The 15,976-nt window shown below is 37.6% G+C and overlaps 1 protein-coding gene across 1 annotated transcript in view; it reads right to left on the reverse strand.

Moving 5' to 3' along the window:
• LOC135701475 (methylthioribose-1-phosphate isomerase) overlaps positions 1–14,447 on the reverse strand; it is a 37,078-nt gene extending 22,631 nt beyond the window's left edge. The window contains exons 1-3 of the mRNA XM_065222281.1: positions 14,027–14,447; positions 12,742–12,843; positions 12,628–12,682 (exon numbers count right to left, since the gene is read on the reverse strand). Coding sequence (XP_065078353.1) covers positions 12,628–12,682; positions 12,742–12,818 — 132 coding nt within the window. The 5' untranslated portion in view covers positions 12,819–12,843; positions 14,027–14,447. The remainder of the gene's footprint in view (positions 1–12,627; positions 12,683–12,741; positions 12,844–14,026) is intronic.
• Between the last annotated feature and the right edge of the window lie 1,529 nt (positions 14,448–15,976).

Here is a 15,976-nt window from a genome sequence, read left to right on the forward strand (position 1 = left end):
CTTCACTACCTTAGGTCGTTTAAGAAGGTGCTGCTTCATAATCGCCCAGTACTTCTCGATGGGGCGGAGCTCCGGTGTGTTGGGAGGGTTGAACATTTTCGGCACGAAATTGACCTTATTGTCCGCATACCACTTCAGCACGTCCTTGGAGTAGTGGCATGAGGCCAAATCCAGCCAGAAGATTGTTGGGACGTTGTGGGCCTTCAGGAGAGGAAGCAGCCGCTTCTGGAGGCACTCTTTTATGTACACCTGTCCGTTCATCGTGTCCTGGGTCACGAAAGGTGCACTCCGCTTCCCGCACGTGCAGATGGCTTGCCAAACCAGGAATTTCTTCGCAAATTTGGACATCTTCTGAGTGCGGACATGCTCCGGAACGCTGAACTTATCCTTGGCCGTGAAAAACAGGTTGCCGGGGATCTGTTTGAAGTCGGCCTTCACATATGTTTCGTCGTCCATGATGCAGCATTCAACTTTCGTCAGCATGTTGAGGTACAACTTCCTGGCACGGGTTTTGGCGGACTTGTTCTGCTTCTCGTCGCGATTAGGGGCCTTTTGTACCTTGAACGTTCGAAGCCCAGCCTTAGTTTTGGCCTTCTGGACAAAACTTTGGCTTAGGTGCAGCTTCTTAGCCACATCCCTAACGGAGGCGTTCGGATTTCGGTTGAAGGCCCCAACTACGCGGTTGTGATTTTTTGGTGTTGTACGGAATACTTTTTCCTTCACTTCTGGGCTTCCGATCGGTGGTCAACCGTTCCTCGAACCGCTTAATCACTCGCGACACCGTGGAATTCGCGATTCCCAACGTTTTAGCGATGGAACGATGCGAGAGATCCTTGTTCTCGTGATGAATGCGCAAGATTTTATCACGCACGAGCTGTTCTTTCGACTCCATTTCCGCGAGTTTTGATCACAGGACTTTAAAACTATGTAAATAATGCACTATGAACTAAATCCACCCAAATTTTCATTAAATTCTACCCAACGGTTAAAAAGTTAGAGCAATTTCATAGTGTGGCAATTTCATCGTGGACACCCTTTATGCAATTTGTTTGGAAATTTCTTCCAAGAAATCTATTATAAGTTTTCAGAAGAGGACCGTGATGATGACCATGAATATTTTCGATCTTATGAAGAATTTTCCAGTGACATCAGCGTAAGTCAAATCAAGGTTCATGATACCTTAAAGGGTTCAAACAATTTAGATGCATCTAACGGTCCTGGCCCTGACGGTATTCCGCCAGTTTTTATGAAAACTTTAGCAACTGAACTTACTGCTCCACTCTTTTTTATCTTCGATTTATTTGTTCCAAATTCAAAATAAATTACATTTCATTTTAACCTAGGTGCTCCAGTTGCTACAGTAGCTTGCCAGCCTTGATTGTTATGATATATATCTAAGTGTTTTTACATTGTTCCTGCCTTGGCAATTCAGTATTTTAAACAGGTTTTTTAAACCTGCATGTCAGTATAACAATTGAATTCTTAAAACTAAAAACTAATACTAAATCTTACCTAAGTATAAAGGGCAGCGGCACCGGTGGTGTAGTGGTAAGCGTGATTGCCTCTCACCTCGGCAGGACTGGGTTCAATCCCGGTCGGCGCCGCCGGGATGTTCTGAGGTATAACATCTCTGATCACGCCTTCCTTCGGGGAAGTAAAGCCGTTGGTCCCCGGTTCATGATTTGATGGGTCGATAGGTAGGGTCCAGCTGTGGGAGCTGCCTCCCTGGCGTCGGTAGCATTGGTGCTCAGCACGGAAAACAAGATCGACGGAAAAACAAACCAAAGGAAAAAATAAGTGTAAAGGGAATTAATCGTTGCAATTGAGGATTGAAACGATTTTTGCCTGAAATTATTAATTATTTCGTTGGACATTTGTTCTAAAGCCTCAACATTCGAGATTCTATGTACCTCGGTAGTACTGTACCAGGGAGGCAACTTCAAAATCATTTTCTGAACTTTGTTCTGAATCCTTTGAAGTGCTTTTTTCCTGGTAGTGCAACAACTAGACCATATTGGCCAGAATAAAGCATGACCGGTCTAAACACTTGTTTAAAAATTAGGAGTGTATTCGTGAGGCAAAGTTTGGATTTCCTGTTTATAAGAGGATAGAGTTAACTACCCCATTTCCGGCCTATTAATCACAACCCGCATTTAGTCTTTCTTAATCAAGCGCATTTTAGCACCAAATGGAATGCTATTATTACTGATGGCTTCCAAATTTATTTTCCTTTCCGTACGTACCATAAGATTTGATAAAGAGAAACAAATCGTTGAGATATTGTCAAAAGTCTAACACTGCTTCTTGACGCCAAACTCGGCCTACGGATTCTAAACTCGGCCTTACGCATTGAAACGCCATTGGAACGACAATGAATTCACTTCGGCCTATCGGATGAAGATAAAAATTGATTCGGTCGGAGCACTACTTTTGTTTTTGGGAGTTATGGGTGCAAACGTTCATATGACGCGTTCTCATTGACTTCGTTCGGTAGCTTATTAACTAAAGTATCGCACCAAACGCATAATTGACTTGTTAACTCTGAAATCATGGATTTATTTGACAGTCCGCATCGTGCTCTCTTGCCGTGCGGATCTATTTGCTTTTTGCTGAAGGAAGTGTTACTACTACCTAAAGCTACAACAAATTTTAACAGCACTTTTCAGTGCTCAACCTGTAAAAATTTTCTACCTTGTTCAACTCTTATTCCTCTTCGATCCTTGTTTGGACCCTACCCGAGGTAATCCTTCTTGGATATCGATTTGGAAAATTCCTCTTCGATCCTTCAGATTCTTATAGTAATCTGCTTGGAAGTCGATTTGGATAAAAATTTACTGCCGCCATGGCGCCTAAACGCAAAAGAAAGGGGCAAACTCTTGACCCCCCTTCTGATGAAATTAATTTGAGTAATCAATTTGATTTGCTCACGGATGATGAGAATGATCCATCATCCAAGAAAAATTCTAGTAAACTTTCCCGGCTTAATGCCAAGAAGGAAAAGATTCCCCCTATTGTGATAACCACTACCGATTTCCATGCTCTTCGCATGGAACTTTTGAATTTCGTGAAAGTTAAGTTTTCACTACAAATTGGACGTCGGGGTGAATGCCGTGTATTGGCTGAAACCTTGGACGGATTTAAATGTCTTCTCAAGTATCTTACTGAGAAGAAGCACAAATTTTTTACTTACGACACCAAAACTGAACGTGTGTTCAAGGTTGTCATGAAAGGACTGCCCAGTGGTGAATCCCTGGATCAGATCAAAGATGAACTGGCAAAATTACTTGGAGTTGTGCCACTCCAAGTAATCAAAATGAAAATGAAATCCCGTCCTGGCGATTCGCGCAACGGGATTTCTAATGATTTTTATTTAGTTCACTTCAAGTCTAGTGAACTAAACAACCTTAAGGCCTTAGAAAAAGCTAGCCTTATGCTCCATGTCCGAGTGAAGTGGGAACACTTCAGGAAGACTGGAGGAAATTTCCAAAACCTCACCCAGTGCCGTAAGTGCCAGGGATGGGGTCACGGAACTAAAAATTGCTACATGCCAGCTAAATGCATGAATTGTGGTGATTCCTCTCACGCAAAGGACGACTGTCCTGTAAAGGAAGATCCTAAGAAATTTAAATGTTCAAATTGTGGTGAAAACCACAAATCCAATTTTTGGGAATGTAAGACTCGCAAAGCGATCCTACAATCTCGTTCTAACCGTCAGGTAGGAAACGCTCCACGTTTCCGACCAGGTACAAATTCCTCTGCTGTTAACAACGGTCAGCGAGGAACAAATTCTACATTCGTACCCGTAGGTACAAATATCTCCCCTGCTTCAAATGTTTCATCTGTACCTACTCCCCTCGCTGCTAACAATGTTCAGCGAGTTAATGGAGCTACCTATGCTGCTATTGCAACGGGTAGAAATCAAAATACTAACCAACGTTCTAATGGAAATTTTGACAATTTTGACTTAGGAAGCATTACTGCCCCCAAAATGGAATTTTTACAGAATTCATTAATTGACATGATTTCTGATATGCTTAAATCTAACTCCATGTTTGATGCTATTCAAACTGGAGTAAAATTTGCAAATAATATTGTCATGACTTTAAAATTCAGTAATGGATTTTAAAGCATTAAATATTGTAAATTGGAATGCTCGATCTCTTAAAGATAATGAAGACGAGCTATTTAACTTTTTAAGAGTTCATAACGTGCACATTGCCGTTATAACTGAAACGTTCCTTAAACCTGCCCATAAGGTTAAGAAGGACGCAAACTACTTGATTTATAGAAATGATCGTCTTGATGGACCCTGTGGTGGCGTTGCCATCATTATTCATAGACGAATCAAACATAAAATTCTTTCTTCATTTGAAACCAAAGTTTTTGAAACTTTGGGGGTTTCTGTTGAAACAAAATTTGGACAACTTACGTTTATAGCTACCTATTTGCCATTCCAATGCGTAGGCCAGCAAAAGAATTTTCTCAAGGGTGACCTCCAGAAACTTACCCGTCATAGGTCTAAATTCTTCATTATTGGTGATTTTAATGCAAAACACCGCTCATGGAATAATGCTCAAAGCAATTCCAATGGTAATATTCTGTTTGATGATTGTTCTGCAGGTTATTACACTATTCAATATCCAAACAGCCCAACATGCTTTTCTTCTGCAAGAAATCCCTCCACTATTGATTTGGTCTTAACTGATTCATGTCAACTTTGTAGCCAGCTGGTTACCCATGCTGACTTCGGTTCTGATCACCTTCCAGTAACTTTTGAAATATCCCAAGAAATAATTTCTAATCCCAACAGCTCTACTTTCAATTACCATAGAGCTGATTGGGAGCAGTATCGAACATTTATGGAATATAACTTCGATCCAAACATTCCTTTGCAAACCAAAGATGAAATTAATTATGCTCTTGAATCTCTGACTACTTCTATAGTTGAAGCAAGAGCTGCCTCAGTACCAAAATGCGAGGTTAAATTCGATTCAATTATAATAGACGATGATCTTCAGCTCTTGATCCGTCTTAAAAATGTCCGTAGGAGACAATATCAAAGAACACGCGATCCTGCCATGAAAGTTATCTGGCGGGATTTGCAAAAACAAATTAAAAAGCGATTCTCTGCCCTGAGGAACAAAACTTTTGAAAATAATATTTCTAAATTAGACCCGAGTTCCAAACCCTTTTGGAAACTCACAAAAATTTTGAAAAAACCTCAAAAGCCTATTCCAGCGCTTAAAGAAGGTGGTAAAATTTTGATCACAAATTTGGAAAAAGCTCAGAAACTTGCTAAGCAATTCGAGAGTTCCCATAATTTCAGTTTGGGTCTTACTAGTCCTATTGAGAATCAGGTTGCTCGGGATTTTCTGAATATTTTCTCTCGGGAAAATATTTTTGATGATTCCTGGGGGACTGATTTGGACGAAGTAAGGTCTATAACTAAAAAATTTCAAAATATGAAAGCTCCAGGTGATGATGGAATTTTCTATATCCTCATCAAAAAACTCCCAGAGAGTACCTTGTCTTTCTTGGTAAAATTATTTAACAGATGTTTCCATTTGGCATACTTTCCTGATAAATGGAAAAATGCAAAAGTTGTTCCAATTTTGAAGCCGGATAAAAATCCAGCTGAAGCTTCTAGCTACCGTCCAATAAGTTTGCTTTCTTCAATAAGTAAACTTTTTGAAAAGATAATTTTGAATAGAATGATGCTTCACATCAATACGAACTCAATTTTTGCAGATGAGCAGTTTGGATTTCGCCATGGGCATTCAACTACTCATCAGCTCTTAAGAGTTAACAATTTAATTCGTTCAAACAAATCTGAAGGCCACTCAACTGGAGTTGCTCTTCTAGACATAGAAAAAGCATTCGACAGTGTTTGGCATGAAGGTTTGATTGCTAAATTGAAAAAGTTTAATTTTCCACTTTATATTATGAAATTAGTTCAAAATTATTTAACTGACAGAACTCTTCAAGTAAATTATCAAAATTCCAAATCTAATCGACTACCTGTTAGGGCAGGAGTTCCTCAGGGTAGCATTCTTGGGCCTATATTGTATAACATTTTCACTTCGGACCTCCCTGATTTGCCTCAGGGTTGCCACAAATCTTTGTTCGCTGATGACACAGGCATTTCCGCTAAAGGAAGAAGTCTTCGTGTTATTTGCAGCAGACTGCAGAAAAGTTTAGATATTTTCTCTTCTTATTTACAAAAATGGAAGATTTCTCCCAACGCTTCCAAAACTCAACTTATAATATTTCCACATAAGCCTAGAGCTTCGTTTTTGAAACCTAGTAGTAGTCACATAGTCACTATGAACGGAGTTCCAATTTCCTGGTCAAACCAAGTGAAATATCTTGGATTAATACTTGACCAAAAATTAACTTTTAAAGATCACATTGAGGGCATTCAAGCCAAATGTAACAAATATATTAAATGTTTGTATCCTCTTATAAACAGGAAATCCAAACTTTGCCTGACGAATAAACTTCTAATATTTAAACAAGTTTTTAGACCGGCCATGCTTTACGCTGTACCAATATGGTCTAGTTGCTGCACTACCAGGAAAAAAGCACTTCAAAGGATTCAGAACAAAATTCTGAAAATGATTTTGAAGTTGCCTCCCTGGTACAGTACAACCGAAGTACATAGAATTTCGAATGTTGAGACTTTAGCACAAATGTCCAACAAAATAATTAATAATTTCAGGCAAAAATCGTTGCAATCCTCAATTGCAACGATTAATTCCCTTTATACTTAGATAAGATTTAGTTTTAGTTTTTAGTTTTAAGATATCAATTGTTATACTGACATGCAGGTTAAAAAACCTGTTTAAAATACTGAATTGCCAAGACATGAACAATGTAAAAACACTTAGATATATATCATAACAATTAAGGCTGGTACGTTACTGCAGTAACTGGAGCACCTAGGTTAAAATGAAATGTAATTTATTTTGAATTTGGAACAAATAAAGAGTTAAAAAAAAAAAAAAAAAAAAAAAAAAAAAAAAAAAAAAAATGGATTTATTTGAAGTTTTCTGCTCGATAGGCCCAAAATGGGCGATTAAGCCGAAGTAGTACTCTACCCTACAAACATTTTATATATTTGTTACATTTGGCTTGAATGCCCTCAATGTGATCTTTAATAGTTAATTTTTGGTCATTTCAATAATTACGTTTTGATTTTTCTAAAATATTGAAGAAAGGTATCGGTTTTTAATTTGTTTTTGCAAATCCCGCCAGATAACTTTCATGGCAGGATCACGTGTTCTTTGATATTGTCTCCTACGGGCATTTTTAAGACGAATCAAGAGCTGAAGATCGTCGTCTTTTATAAATGAATCGAATTTAACCTCGCATTTTGGTACTGAGGCAGCTTTTGCTTCGAAGTAGTCAGAGATTCAAGAGCATAATTAACATCATCTTTGGTTTGCAACGGAATATTTGGATCGAAGTTATGTTCGATAAATGTTTGATATTGCTCCCAATCAGCTCTATGGTAATTGAAAGCGGGGATTAGAAATTATTTCTTGGGATATTTCAAAAGTTACTGGAAGGTGATCAGAACCGAAGTCAGCATGGGTAACCAGTTGGCTACAAAGTTGACATGAATCAGTTAAGACCAAATCAATAGTGGAGGGATTTCTTGCAGAAGAAAAGCATGTTGGGCTGTTTGGATATTGAATAGTGTAATAACCTGCAGAACAATCATCAAACAGAATATTACCATTGGAATTGCTTTGAGCATTATTCCATGAGCGGTGTTTTGCATTAAAATCACCAATAATGAAGAATTTAGACCTATTTTTTCCCTTGATTTGTTTTCCGTCAATCTTGTTTTCCGTGCTGAGCACCAATGCTACCGACGCCAAAAAGGCAGCTCCCACACGTGGACCCTACATATCGACCCATCAACTCATGAACCGGAAACCAACGGCTTTACTTCCCTTGGCGTGATCAGAGATGTTATGCCTCAGAACATCTCGGCGGCGCCGACTGGGATTGAACCCAGGCCTGCTGGGGTGAGAGGTAGTCACGCTTACCACTACACCACTGGCGCCGCTGAATTTAGACATATGACGGGTAAGTTTCTGTAGGTCACCCTTGAGAAAATTCTTTTGCATGCATACGCATTGGAATGGTAAATAGGCAGCTATAAACGTAAATTGTCCAAATTTTGTTTCAACAGAAACTCCCAAAGTTTCAAAAACTTTGGTTTCAAATGAAGAAAGAATTTTATGTTTGATTCGTCTATAAACAATGATGGCAACGCCACCACAGGGTCCATAAAGACGATCATTTCTATAAATGAAATAATTTGCGTCCTTCTTAACCTTCTGGTCAGGTTTAAGGAACGTTTCAGTTATAACGGCAATATGCACGTTATGAACTCACAAAAAGTAAAATAGCTCGTCTTCATTATCTTTAAGAGATCGAGCATTCCAATTTAAAATATTTAATGATTTAAAATCCATTACAGAATTTCAAAGTCATGACAATATTGTTCGCAAATTTTACTCCACTTTGAATAGCATCAAACATGGAGTTAGATTTAAGCATATCAGTAATCATGTCAATTTATGATTTCTGTAAAAATTCCATTTTAGGAGCAGTAATGCTTCCTAAGTCAAAATTATCAAAATTACCGTTAGAATGACGTTGGTTAGTATTTTGATTTCAGCATAGGTAGCTCCTTTTACTCGCTGAACATTCTTAGCAGCGAGGGGAATAGGTATAGATGAAAAATTTGAAACAGGGGTGACATTTGTACCTACGGGTACGAATGTAGAATTTGTTCACTCGCCGACTGTTGTTAACAACAGAGGAATTTGTACCTGTCCGGAAACGTGGAGCGTTTCCTACCTGCACTTGGAAAGAGATTGTAGAATCGCTTAGCGAATCCCAATCCCAATTCCCAAAAATTGGATTTGTGGTTTTCACCACAATTTGAACATTTAATTTTCTTAGGATCGTCTTGTACAGGACAGCCGTCCTTTGCGTGAGAGGAATCACCGCAATTTTTTGTTCCGTGACCCCATCCCTGGCACTTACGACACTGGGTGAGGTTTTGGAAATTTCCTCCAGTCTTCCTGAAGTGTTCCCACTTCACTCGGACATGGAGCATAAGTAAATATTATAAATATACTATATGGTTCTCTTCCAGAATTCCCATGTTTCTGAAAAGACGCATAAGTAATACCTAGAGTCGGTGTATAATAAGTCACGCCAAGAGAAAAACAGTTGAACTCGCATCACGGTTTTCGAAAGATTCCCTTTCTTTTCACTTGGCAACAGAAGACTTCTACATCAACTTCAAATGACTTCTAGCGAGAAAAAAAATAGCGGCTGTAGTAAATCATTATATCAGTGATTTAGTCAAATTATCTCAACCAAAAATAGTAGAAATTCGCATAAAAGATCGTATCACATGACATAAAAGAACGTATCACATGACAATTTATTGCTCACTGCGAGTTTATGATAATTTCTTCGATTATATTATATATTTCATTGCAATACCTTTCGTGGACCTTTCATAGCATCGTAATGTTTGTTTACTCTGCACTTGGACTTGCACAGACTTGGCTTCACTCTTGGCGTGGCTCATTATACACCGACTCTAGTAATACCCTCTTCTGGTGAGAAAGGTGACTAAAAACATTCGTGACCTTATTATTTAAGCGTGTAATCAATTCATAAGTTTAGTCAAATAAAAGGTGTGGCAAACAGTATTAGCTTTCTTATGCATGTTACACGCCTACGCCTACGTCCGGAGGAGGATTACGGTTCCGACAGCGCCATACAAATCAGTGCAACACCAATTACATCAGCTGGATAAGAGCAATAAAGCGATGAAAAATATTTATTGGAGTGTGACACCGATCTGCTAACGTAGACCTTCTTATGAACTGCTTTCTGTCCTTCTTTGAGGTTTTCTAAACTTTTATGAGAACTTCCCCTGTAAATTGTGTCAAATGCATTTTCAGATGGTTGCCACATTGAAATTCACCCTCATGCGGCAGACGCGGTTGACTATTATAACTATAAAGGCTGGTACTCAACAATTCTGTTTGCGTTAGTTGATTACAGGTATGTATGTGTAATGAACACAGCAAAAAAAATATTGACTCTTCTTTATAGATATAGATTCCTCTACACAGCAAAAAAAAATGTAATATCGATCAACGTAATTCAAGCTGACGTATGAAATAATGATGTAATAGCAGAAAAGCAGATACAATATTACATCAATGGATGTAATTTTGTTCACAAAATCGATGTACATCGTACAATGTGATATTACACAACCGATGGATTGACCTGGTTGCAGCAGTTTCGATGTAATATTCAACAACTTTTTTTGCTGTGTATATTAACGTCGGGAACCCAGGCAGATGCAACGATTCATACATTTACGAAAAGTCTCTGTTGAAAAAACAGCTATCGGGATGTGCATTACTGCAGGAGATGTCGTGACCAATATCTGGCGTGAATGCACCAGTGATGATAATGGGTGATTTAGCCTTCAGGTTTTCCACCCAGCTTATGAAACCGTACCCCTATAACGTCGAAAGCAATGCAGTGCAGAAAAACTTTAACTACGCGTTGTCTACATCCCGCAGAGTAGGTAGTTGAAAACGCATTTGGCCACCTCAAAGCTCGATTTCGTCGGATTGGCAAAGGGATTGACAACAGCACGGAGCATGCATCCTCAGTCATCAAAGCATGTTGTGCATTGCACAATTATTTAAATGAGCTAGATGATAACATCGATGCAAAATGGGCACAAGTTCAGATAAAGCACAAAATAGTTCACCTTACTATGTTGACGTTTTCGGCGCAGCATGGTAAAATCAACAACAATATTCATTATACCGCAATTTAGTACTATTTTGTTTTCATTTTTAACCTACGAAATAGTACGGGTTACCATGGGTTTGTTTTCAGTGTACTAACAAAAAATGAAATCATCCGTTAAATTAAAGAGCCTGAATTTATAAAGAGACGACATGTCAAAACTGGAACAATCGATAATCTGTCAAAGTCATAGGAAAAGTCATTCCAATCGAGCAGAAGACCTGTCAAATGGATAAGATGTCGCCTCTTTATAAATTCAGGCTCTTTACGTTAAATGAGTAATCGATGATCAGTGTATGAAGTGATCTGTCTGTTTGCCTGTGATAATAGATAATGGAACACGGCAATGGAAGTAAATAAAAAGTATAATTGCAATAACTTTGAAAAAAAATCATTGATGGCTTTCAATCGCTTTTTTTTTGCCACACTGTACCAAAAACATTAGTTTTAGATTCTTTGTTCAGTTATCTTCCGAAATCATTGAAAATAGGTCTGAAATTCAATTCCATAGCTTCTTTCTTTCTTTTATTTTTTTTCAAAATCCTATATCACAGGTGCTATGCTATGACCTTTTTGTCGGTTTATCTATCTTATGTTAAAATGGCTGAGGAACACGATGGTACTATCAAACCAAATATTTAGTTGCATCCACTTAAAAAAAATCATGTCTTAAGTTTTGAATCGCTAAATTAAATTTAAATTTGGCAACACTTAAAAAAGTTCTCTTGATATTATATTACTAAAAAAAAATTAAAAGGGGGAAACATTTTGAAAAAAACTTTATAACATAATTGATTTTTTTAATTTTTGCAAAATTACTTTTTGTCGGTAAGTGATTCTTACATCAAGGATCGTGTTGCCATCAAATTGAAAATTAAAATACCTACGTTCTATGACAATTGCGTTTTCAAACGTGAACTAAACAAATTTGATAAACTGTACAGAAATAGCAGTTTCAGATTACGATTTCTTGAACTATTTTCTTATGAAAACAGTACCTAATGCTATTTGTAGCTTCATTCTTTTCGCAGATATTAACAAAAGAAAGTAGTGCTTTCTTGAAAATCACTAACAATATAAATTATTCCCCTTGACCAAAGCGCACTCCTTCAGCACCCCCTACATTTTCCAAAATGTCAACAATTGTTGAATTTAGATGCAACAGATAGTTTATTCCTCTTCTGAATGTGTAATTTAACGAGTGATTGACTGTGTAATTTGCTGTGTGCTGAAAAATTATAATTCTCACGTATCACCAAATAAGGTGACGGTAATTAGATTGCAATTATCGTTTGTTGTGGAATATTCAATTGTTTCTGTTATTCCCACATGTATCGTTAATTAATTTTCGGTAGTTTCATAAAAATAATCAAAAACACTAACAATAAAATATCTTCTCCCGTTTTGGTAGACTGAAGGCACAGACAAACAGACATAACATATGGAATATTTTTCAATATAAAACATCGTCGCTAAAATACTACCGCCATCTATTGAGTATACTGTGATGGGTAGAACGCTGAACAGATCGCGATAGTGTGTAAACGTCAAACCCAAGGGTTATTGACTATGCGCGCCACAGGTGGCGGTATTACCAGCTAAAAACATTTAAATTGACCGTTAAATGCGTATTCGAAGAACAAATTGCCAGAGTTTTGTCTGTTTGTCTGTGCTGAAGGTATCCATACTGCCCCGGTGGGGTGTCCATATTGCACCGCTATTGTTACCATGTCAAAATAGCGATATTGAAATGTATACCTGCATTTTGTTGATGGCTTTCCATCCATCCTCGACTCCTTTTATATCAATATATCTGAAAGTTTGAAAGCTTATGACATTATTCTTTTCATACCATAAAAGATATACACTTACTTGGACTGAGCAGGAAGTAAGAGTTGGTCCAAAATCTCGAGATTTCCATTACTATATTTGATTGCTTTCAGACTCATATTAGATGGTGAGTTTCATACGTTTCTGCCGTAAAAAAATGTTATTTATTTTCAAGATTTCCATTGTAAAGAACCTGGGGCCTCATTGCGGAAGTCTAAACAAAGAATTTGTTTGTATGAACGCTTGTATGAACAAGTCGGACGGTTTAACTGCCAACATGAGACCCCTGGTTCACTGAATCTACGTCGATATCTGAATTTAAATAGGTACTCACAAGACAAGACACAACACTTACCGTAGATGGACAGCATCACGCCCGAAACCGGTGGTCAGAAAGGTAAATTTTAATTCATTTTAGTTCGATAAGTATTGTGTCTTGTTTCGCGTCGCGTGTTGTGAGTTTCGTGGAGTTCTTACGTTAGCATAAAACATAAAATAACAAGTTAAATATGACGATAACATAATAAGGTATTTCCGAAGCCGTCATTTACCCTAGTTGAAGATTCCGCCTTCAAGAGGAACATTTTGGTGCTATGAACTCGGTTTGCCGCCAATACTCTTATTTAAATAGAATGTCATCGATACACATGTGCATGGTGGGTATATAAATGGTGATACAGCTTTGTCACTATATAGGCGAGGAGGTCGCGGGGGGGAAAAGTGCGGTTTTAGAGCAAATTGTAAACAAACTCGGTCGCTGTCCCATACAAAAATCCAACATGGCTGAATCATGAATTTGACACATTAGAACACCTATATGTAGTCACCTTGCACATGTGTATAATTGACCACTTTGTCAAGCAGTTTTGGCGTGACTTTCTACCAGCGATTTCACAAAACTGGACCAACTAATTTCTATTTTTTATGAAATGCACAAAAATAATGACTACTTTTCTCGTGGTTCTAGAAGAAAAAAATCTCAAAATAATGTTTTATTTCAAAGTTCGAGTGGTAGTAAACGTCATTTTAACTGCTCGAATGAAGTGGTTAATTAACAAATTCATTCGAGCAGTTGAAATGACGTTTACTATCACTAGAACTTCAAAATAAAACATTCAAAGCTTTTTTTCCTTCTAGAACTATAGGAAAAGTAGCCAAAATTTGAGGTTTTCATTAAAAAATAGTAATTTGCTAGTATAACTTAGTATGAGATTTAGACAAAGGGTTCAACACTTTTTTATCTATATTTCTATTTTTTTACATTTTACATGGAACGATAATGGGGGAAAGCTGTAAAAGACAAAATTTAATTATATATTATGCTTACCTTGCAACCCTATTCCGACAAGCCAGGTCAATCTTATTATCTAGAGATACAGCACCGCAATAGATAAGGTTTTTCCTCTCAACTGTACAGAATTTCTATGTATATTTTAAGAACTAAATGGGATCAAAGTCTGTCTATCACTAAACTAGGATGCAAATTCATAAAATCTCACAATTTATATTGAAATTATATTAACTAAGAATTATTTAGAAATATACCACTTTCAAGATTAGAACGTAATATGTCGCGTGCATCCCTTAGGGTGTATTCTTAAAGCGTGTGCCACCAAGAATAAAACGTCTATATCACTATCAACTTCACTCGGTGTGTACCAAAATAACTACGATTATCAATAACTGCAGAACAGAGTAAAACAGCCGGTGAATATGACTGCAGCACGAATATTAAGAGTAAACAATTTTGACGTTTGCAGTCGGATGTCGCTACTCGCTATCAAGGTGACTACAAATAGGTGTTCTAATGTGTCAAATTCATGATTCAGCCATGTTGGATTTTTGTATGGGACAACGACCGAGTTTGTTTACAATTTGCTCTAAAACCGCACTTTCAACCCCCCCCCCCCCCCCCCCCCCGCGACCTCCTCGCCTATCACACTAAGATTTTTTTACAGTTGATTGTAATTTTTTTACCGAATATGGAACAGCAGAATCGGTTCGGTAATTTTTTGTTGTTTTACCGTATTATGCATTGCACGAATTTTTAGACTTCTGCGAGAAGATTTCAGTGACAGTTATGCTTGCGCACTCACTAAGGCTCTGAACCATTTGGTGGATTATTTTAACTTTTGGTTAAAATTTGACAGATGGAAAGTTATCGATTGACCCTGCTATCCGAGCTTGGTTACTTCTGACAGACAAGAAGTTAAATTTTTACAACTTTGGCTGAGTTCTTCTCGAAAACCGGTCGATCGACAGCACAGGGATTTTCGAACATAGAAAATAACTTTCGAAATGTCACTTTTAACCACGAGTTAAATTTAACTCGGCAAATGGTTCACAGCCTTCACAGCCTAATACTACTTAATCCTTGTCAGACAGTGTAGCAGCAAACCATCAAAACCAAAACAAAACAAAATAAAATTTCTCACGATCTGTCAAATCACAAGCCAACTACACTGCAACTGCCATGTACCCATTAATGGGTAAAAAAGGACCCATTTTTGATGACTATATGAGGCTGTCAAATAATGGGTGAAGTTCAATTTCAAATAATGGGTACTCTTTTACCCATTTCTCAGAGCGCTTCGGGCTAGAATAATGAGTACTTTTTTACTCATTAATGAGTGAAAAGCAACTTAGATAACATCTTCCAGTCCTCGCTTCAGTCGCAAAATGTCTTAACGATGTCGAATGGAAATTGCTCGTTTGAAAAGTAGGTATTTCTTATTTTATTTCTTTCTGCCCACATCTAAAAATCAATCTGAAACTTGCAGGGGCAGAACTAGCCGAATCAGCAAGGAGATCCCAGGAGAGCTTTGGGAGCACCATTTCTTGCACGAACGATGGAAAGACCGCTGGATGGAAAATGGTGAAATAAAGATATAAATATAAATAACGTTTTGTATTCTTAACTATTCATTGTGGCTCTTTCAATGATCCATAAATCATACAAATTCTAAAAGAAAAATCCTGGTTTAAGGATTTCAAAATTGGGTACTTTGTACCCATTTTATAAAGCCAATTATTATTTAAAAATGGGTAAAAAAGTACCCCATGATTTGACGTACAAGGTCTTTACCCATTAATGGGTAAAGACGTTTTACCCATGCATTAAATGAGTTTATCTACTTTACTTCGAAATGGGCACTTTTTCACCCATTAATGGGTACTTTCCAGTTACAGTGTAGGCTATCCAAGACAAGGAGAGGAGGTCTGGCAATGTGCAGCTTGTTGTTTTTTCCTTCGCTCGCATTCGAATGGAACAGTGAGT

Source organism: Ochlerotatus camptorhynchus, unplaced genomic scaffold (genome assembly GCF_037179485.1).
Source record: "Ochlerotatus camptorhynchus isolate MF236.1 unplaced genomic scaffold, CSIRO-AGI_Acam_v1.1 ptg000164l, whole genome shotgun sequence".
In the NCBI taxonomy this organism is placed as follows: domain Eukaryota; kingdom Metazoa; phylum Arthropoda; class Insecta; order Diptera; family Culicidae; genus Ochlerotatus; species Ochlerotatus camptorhynchus.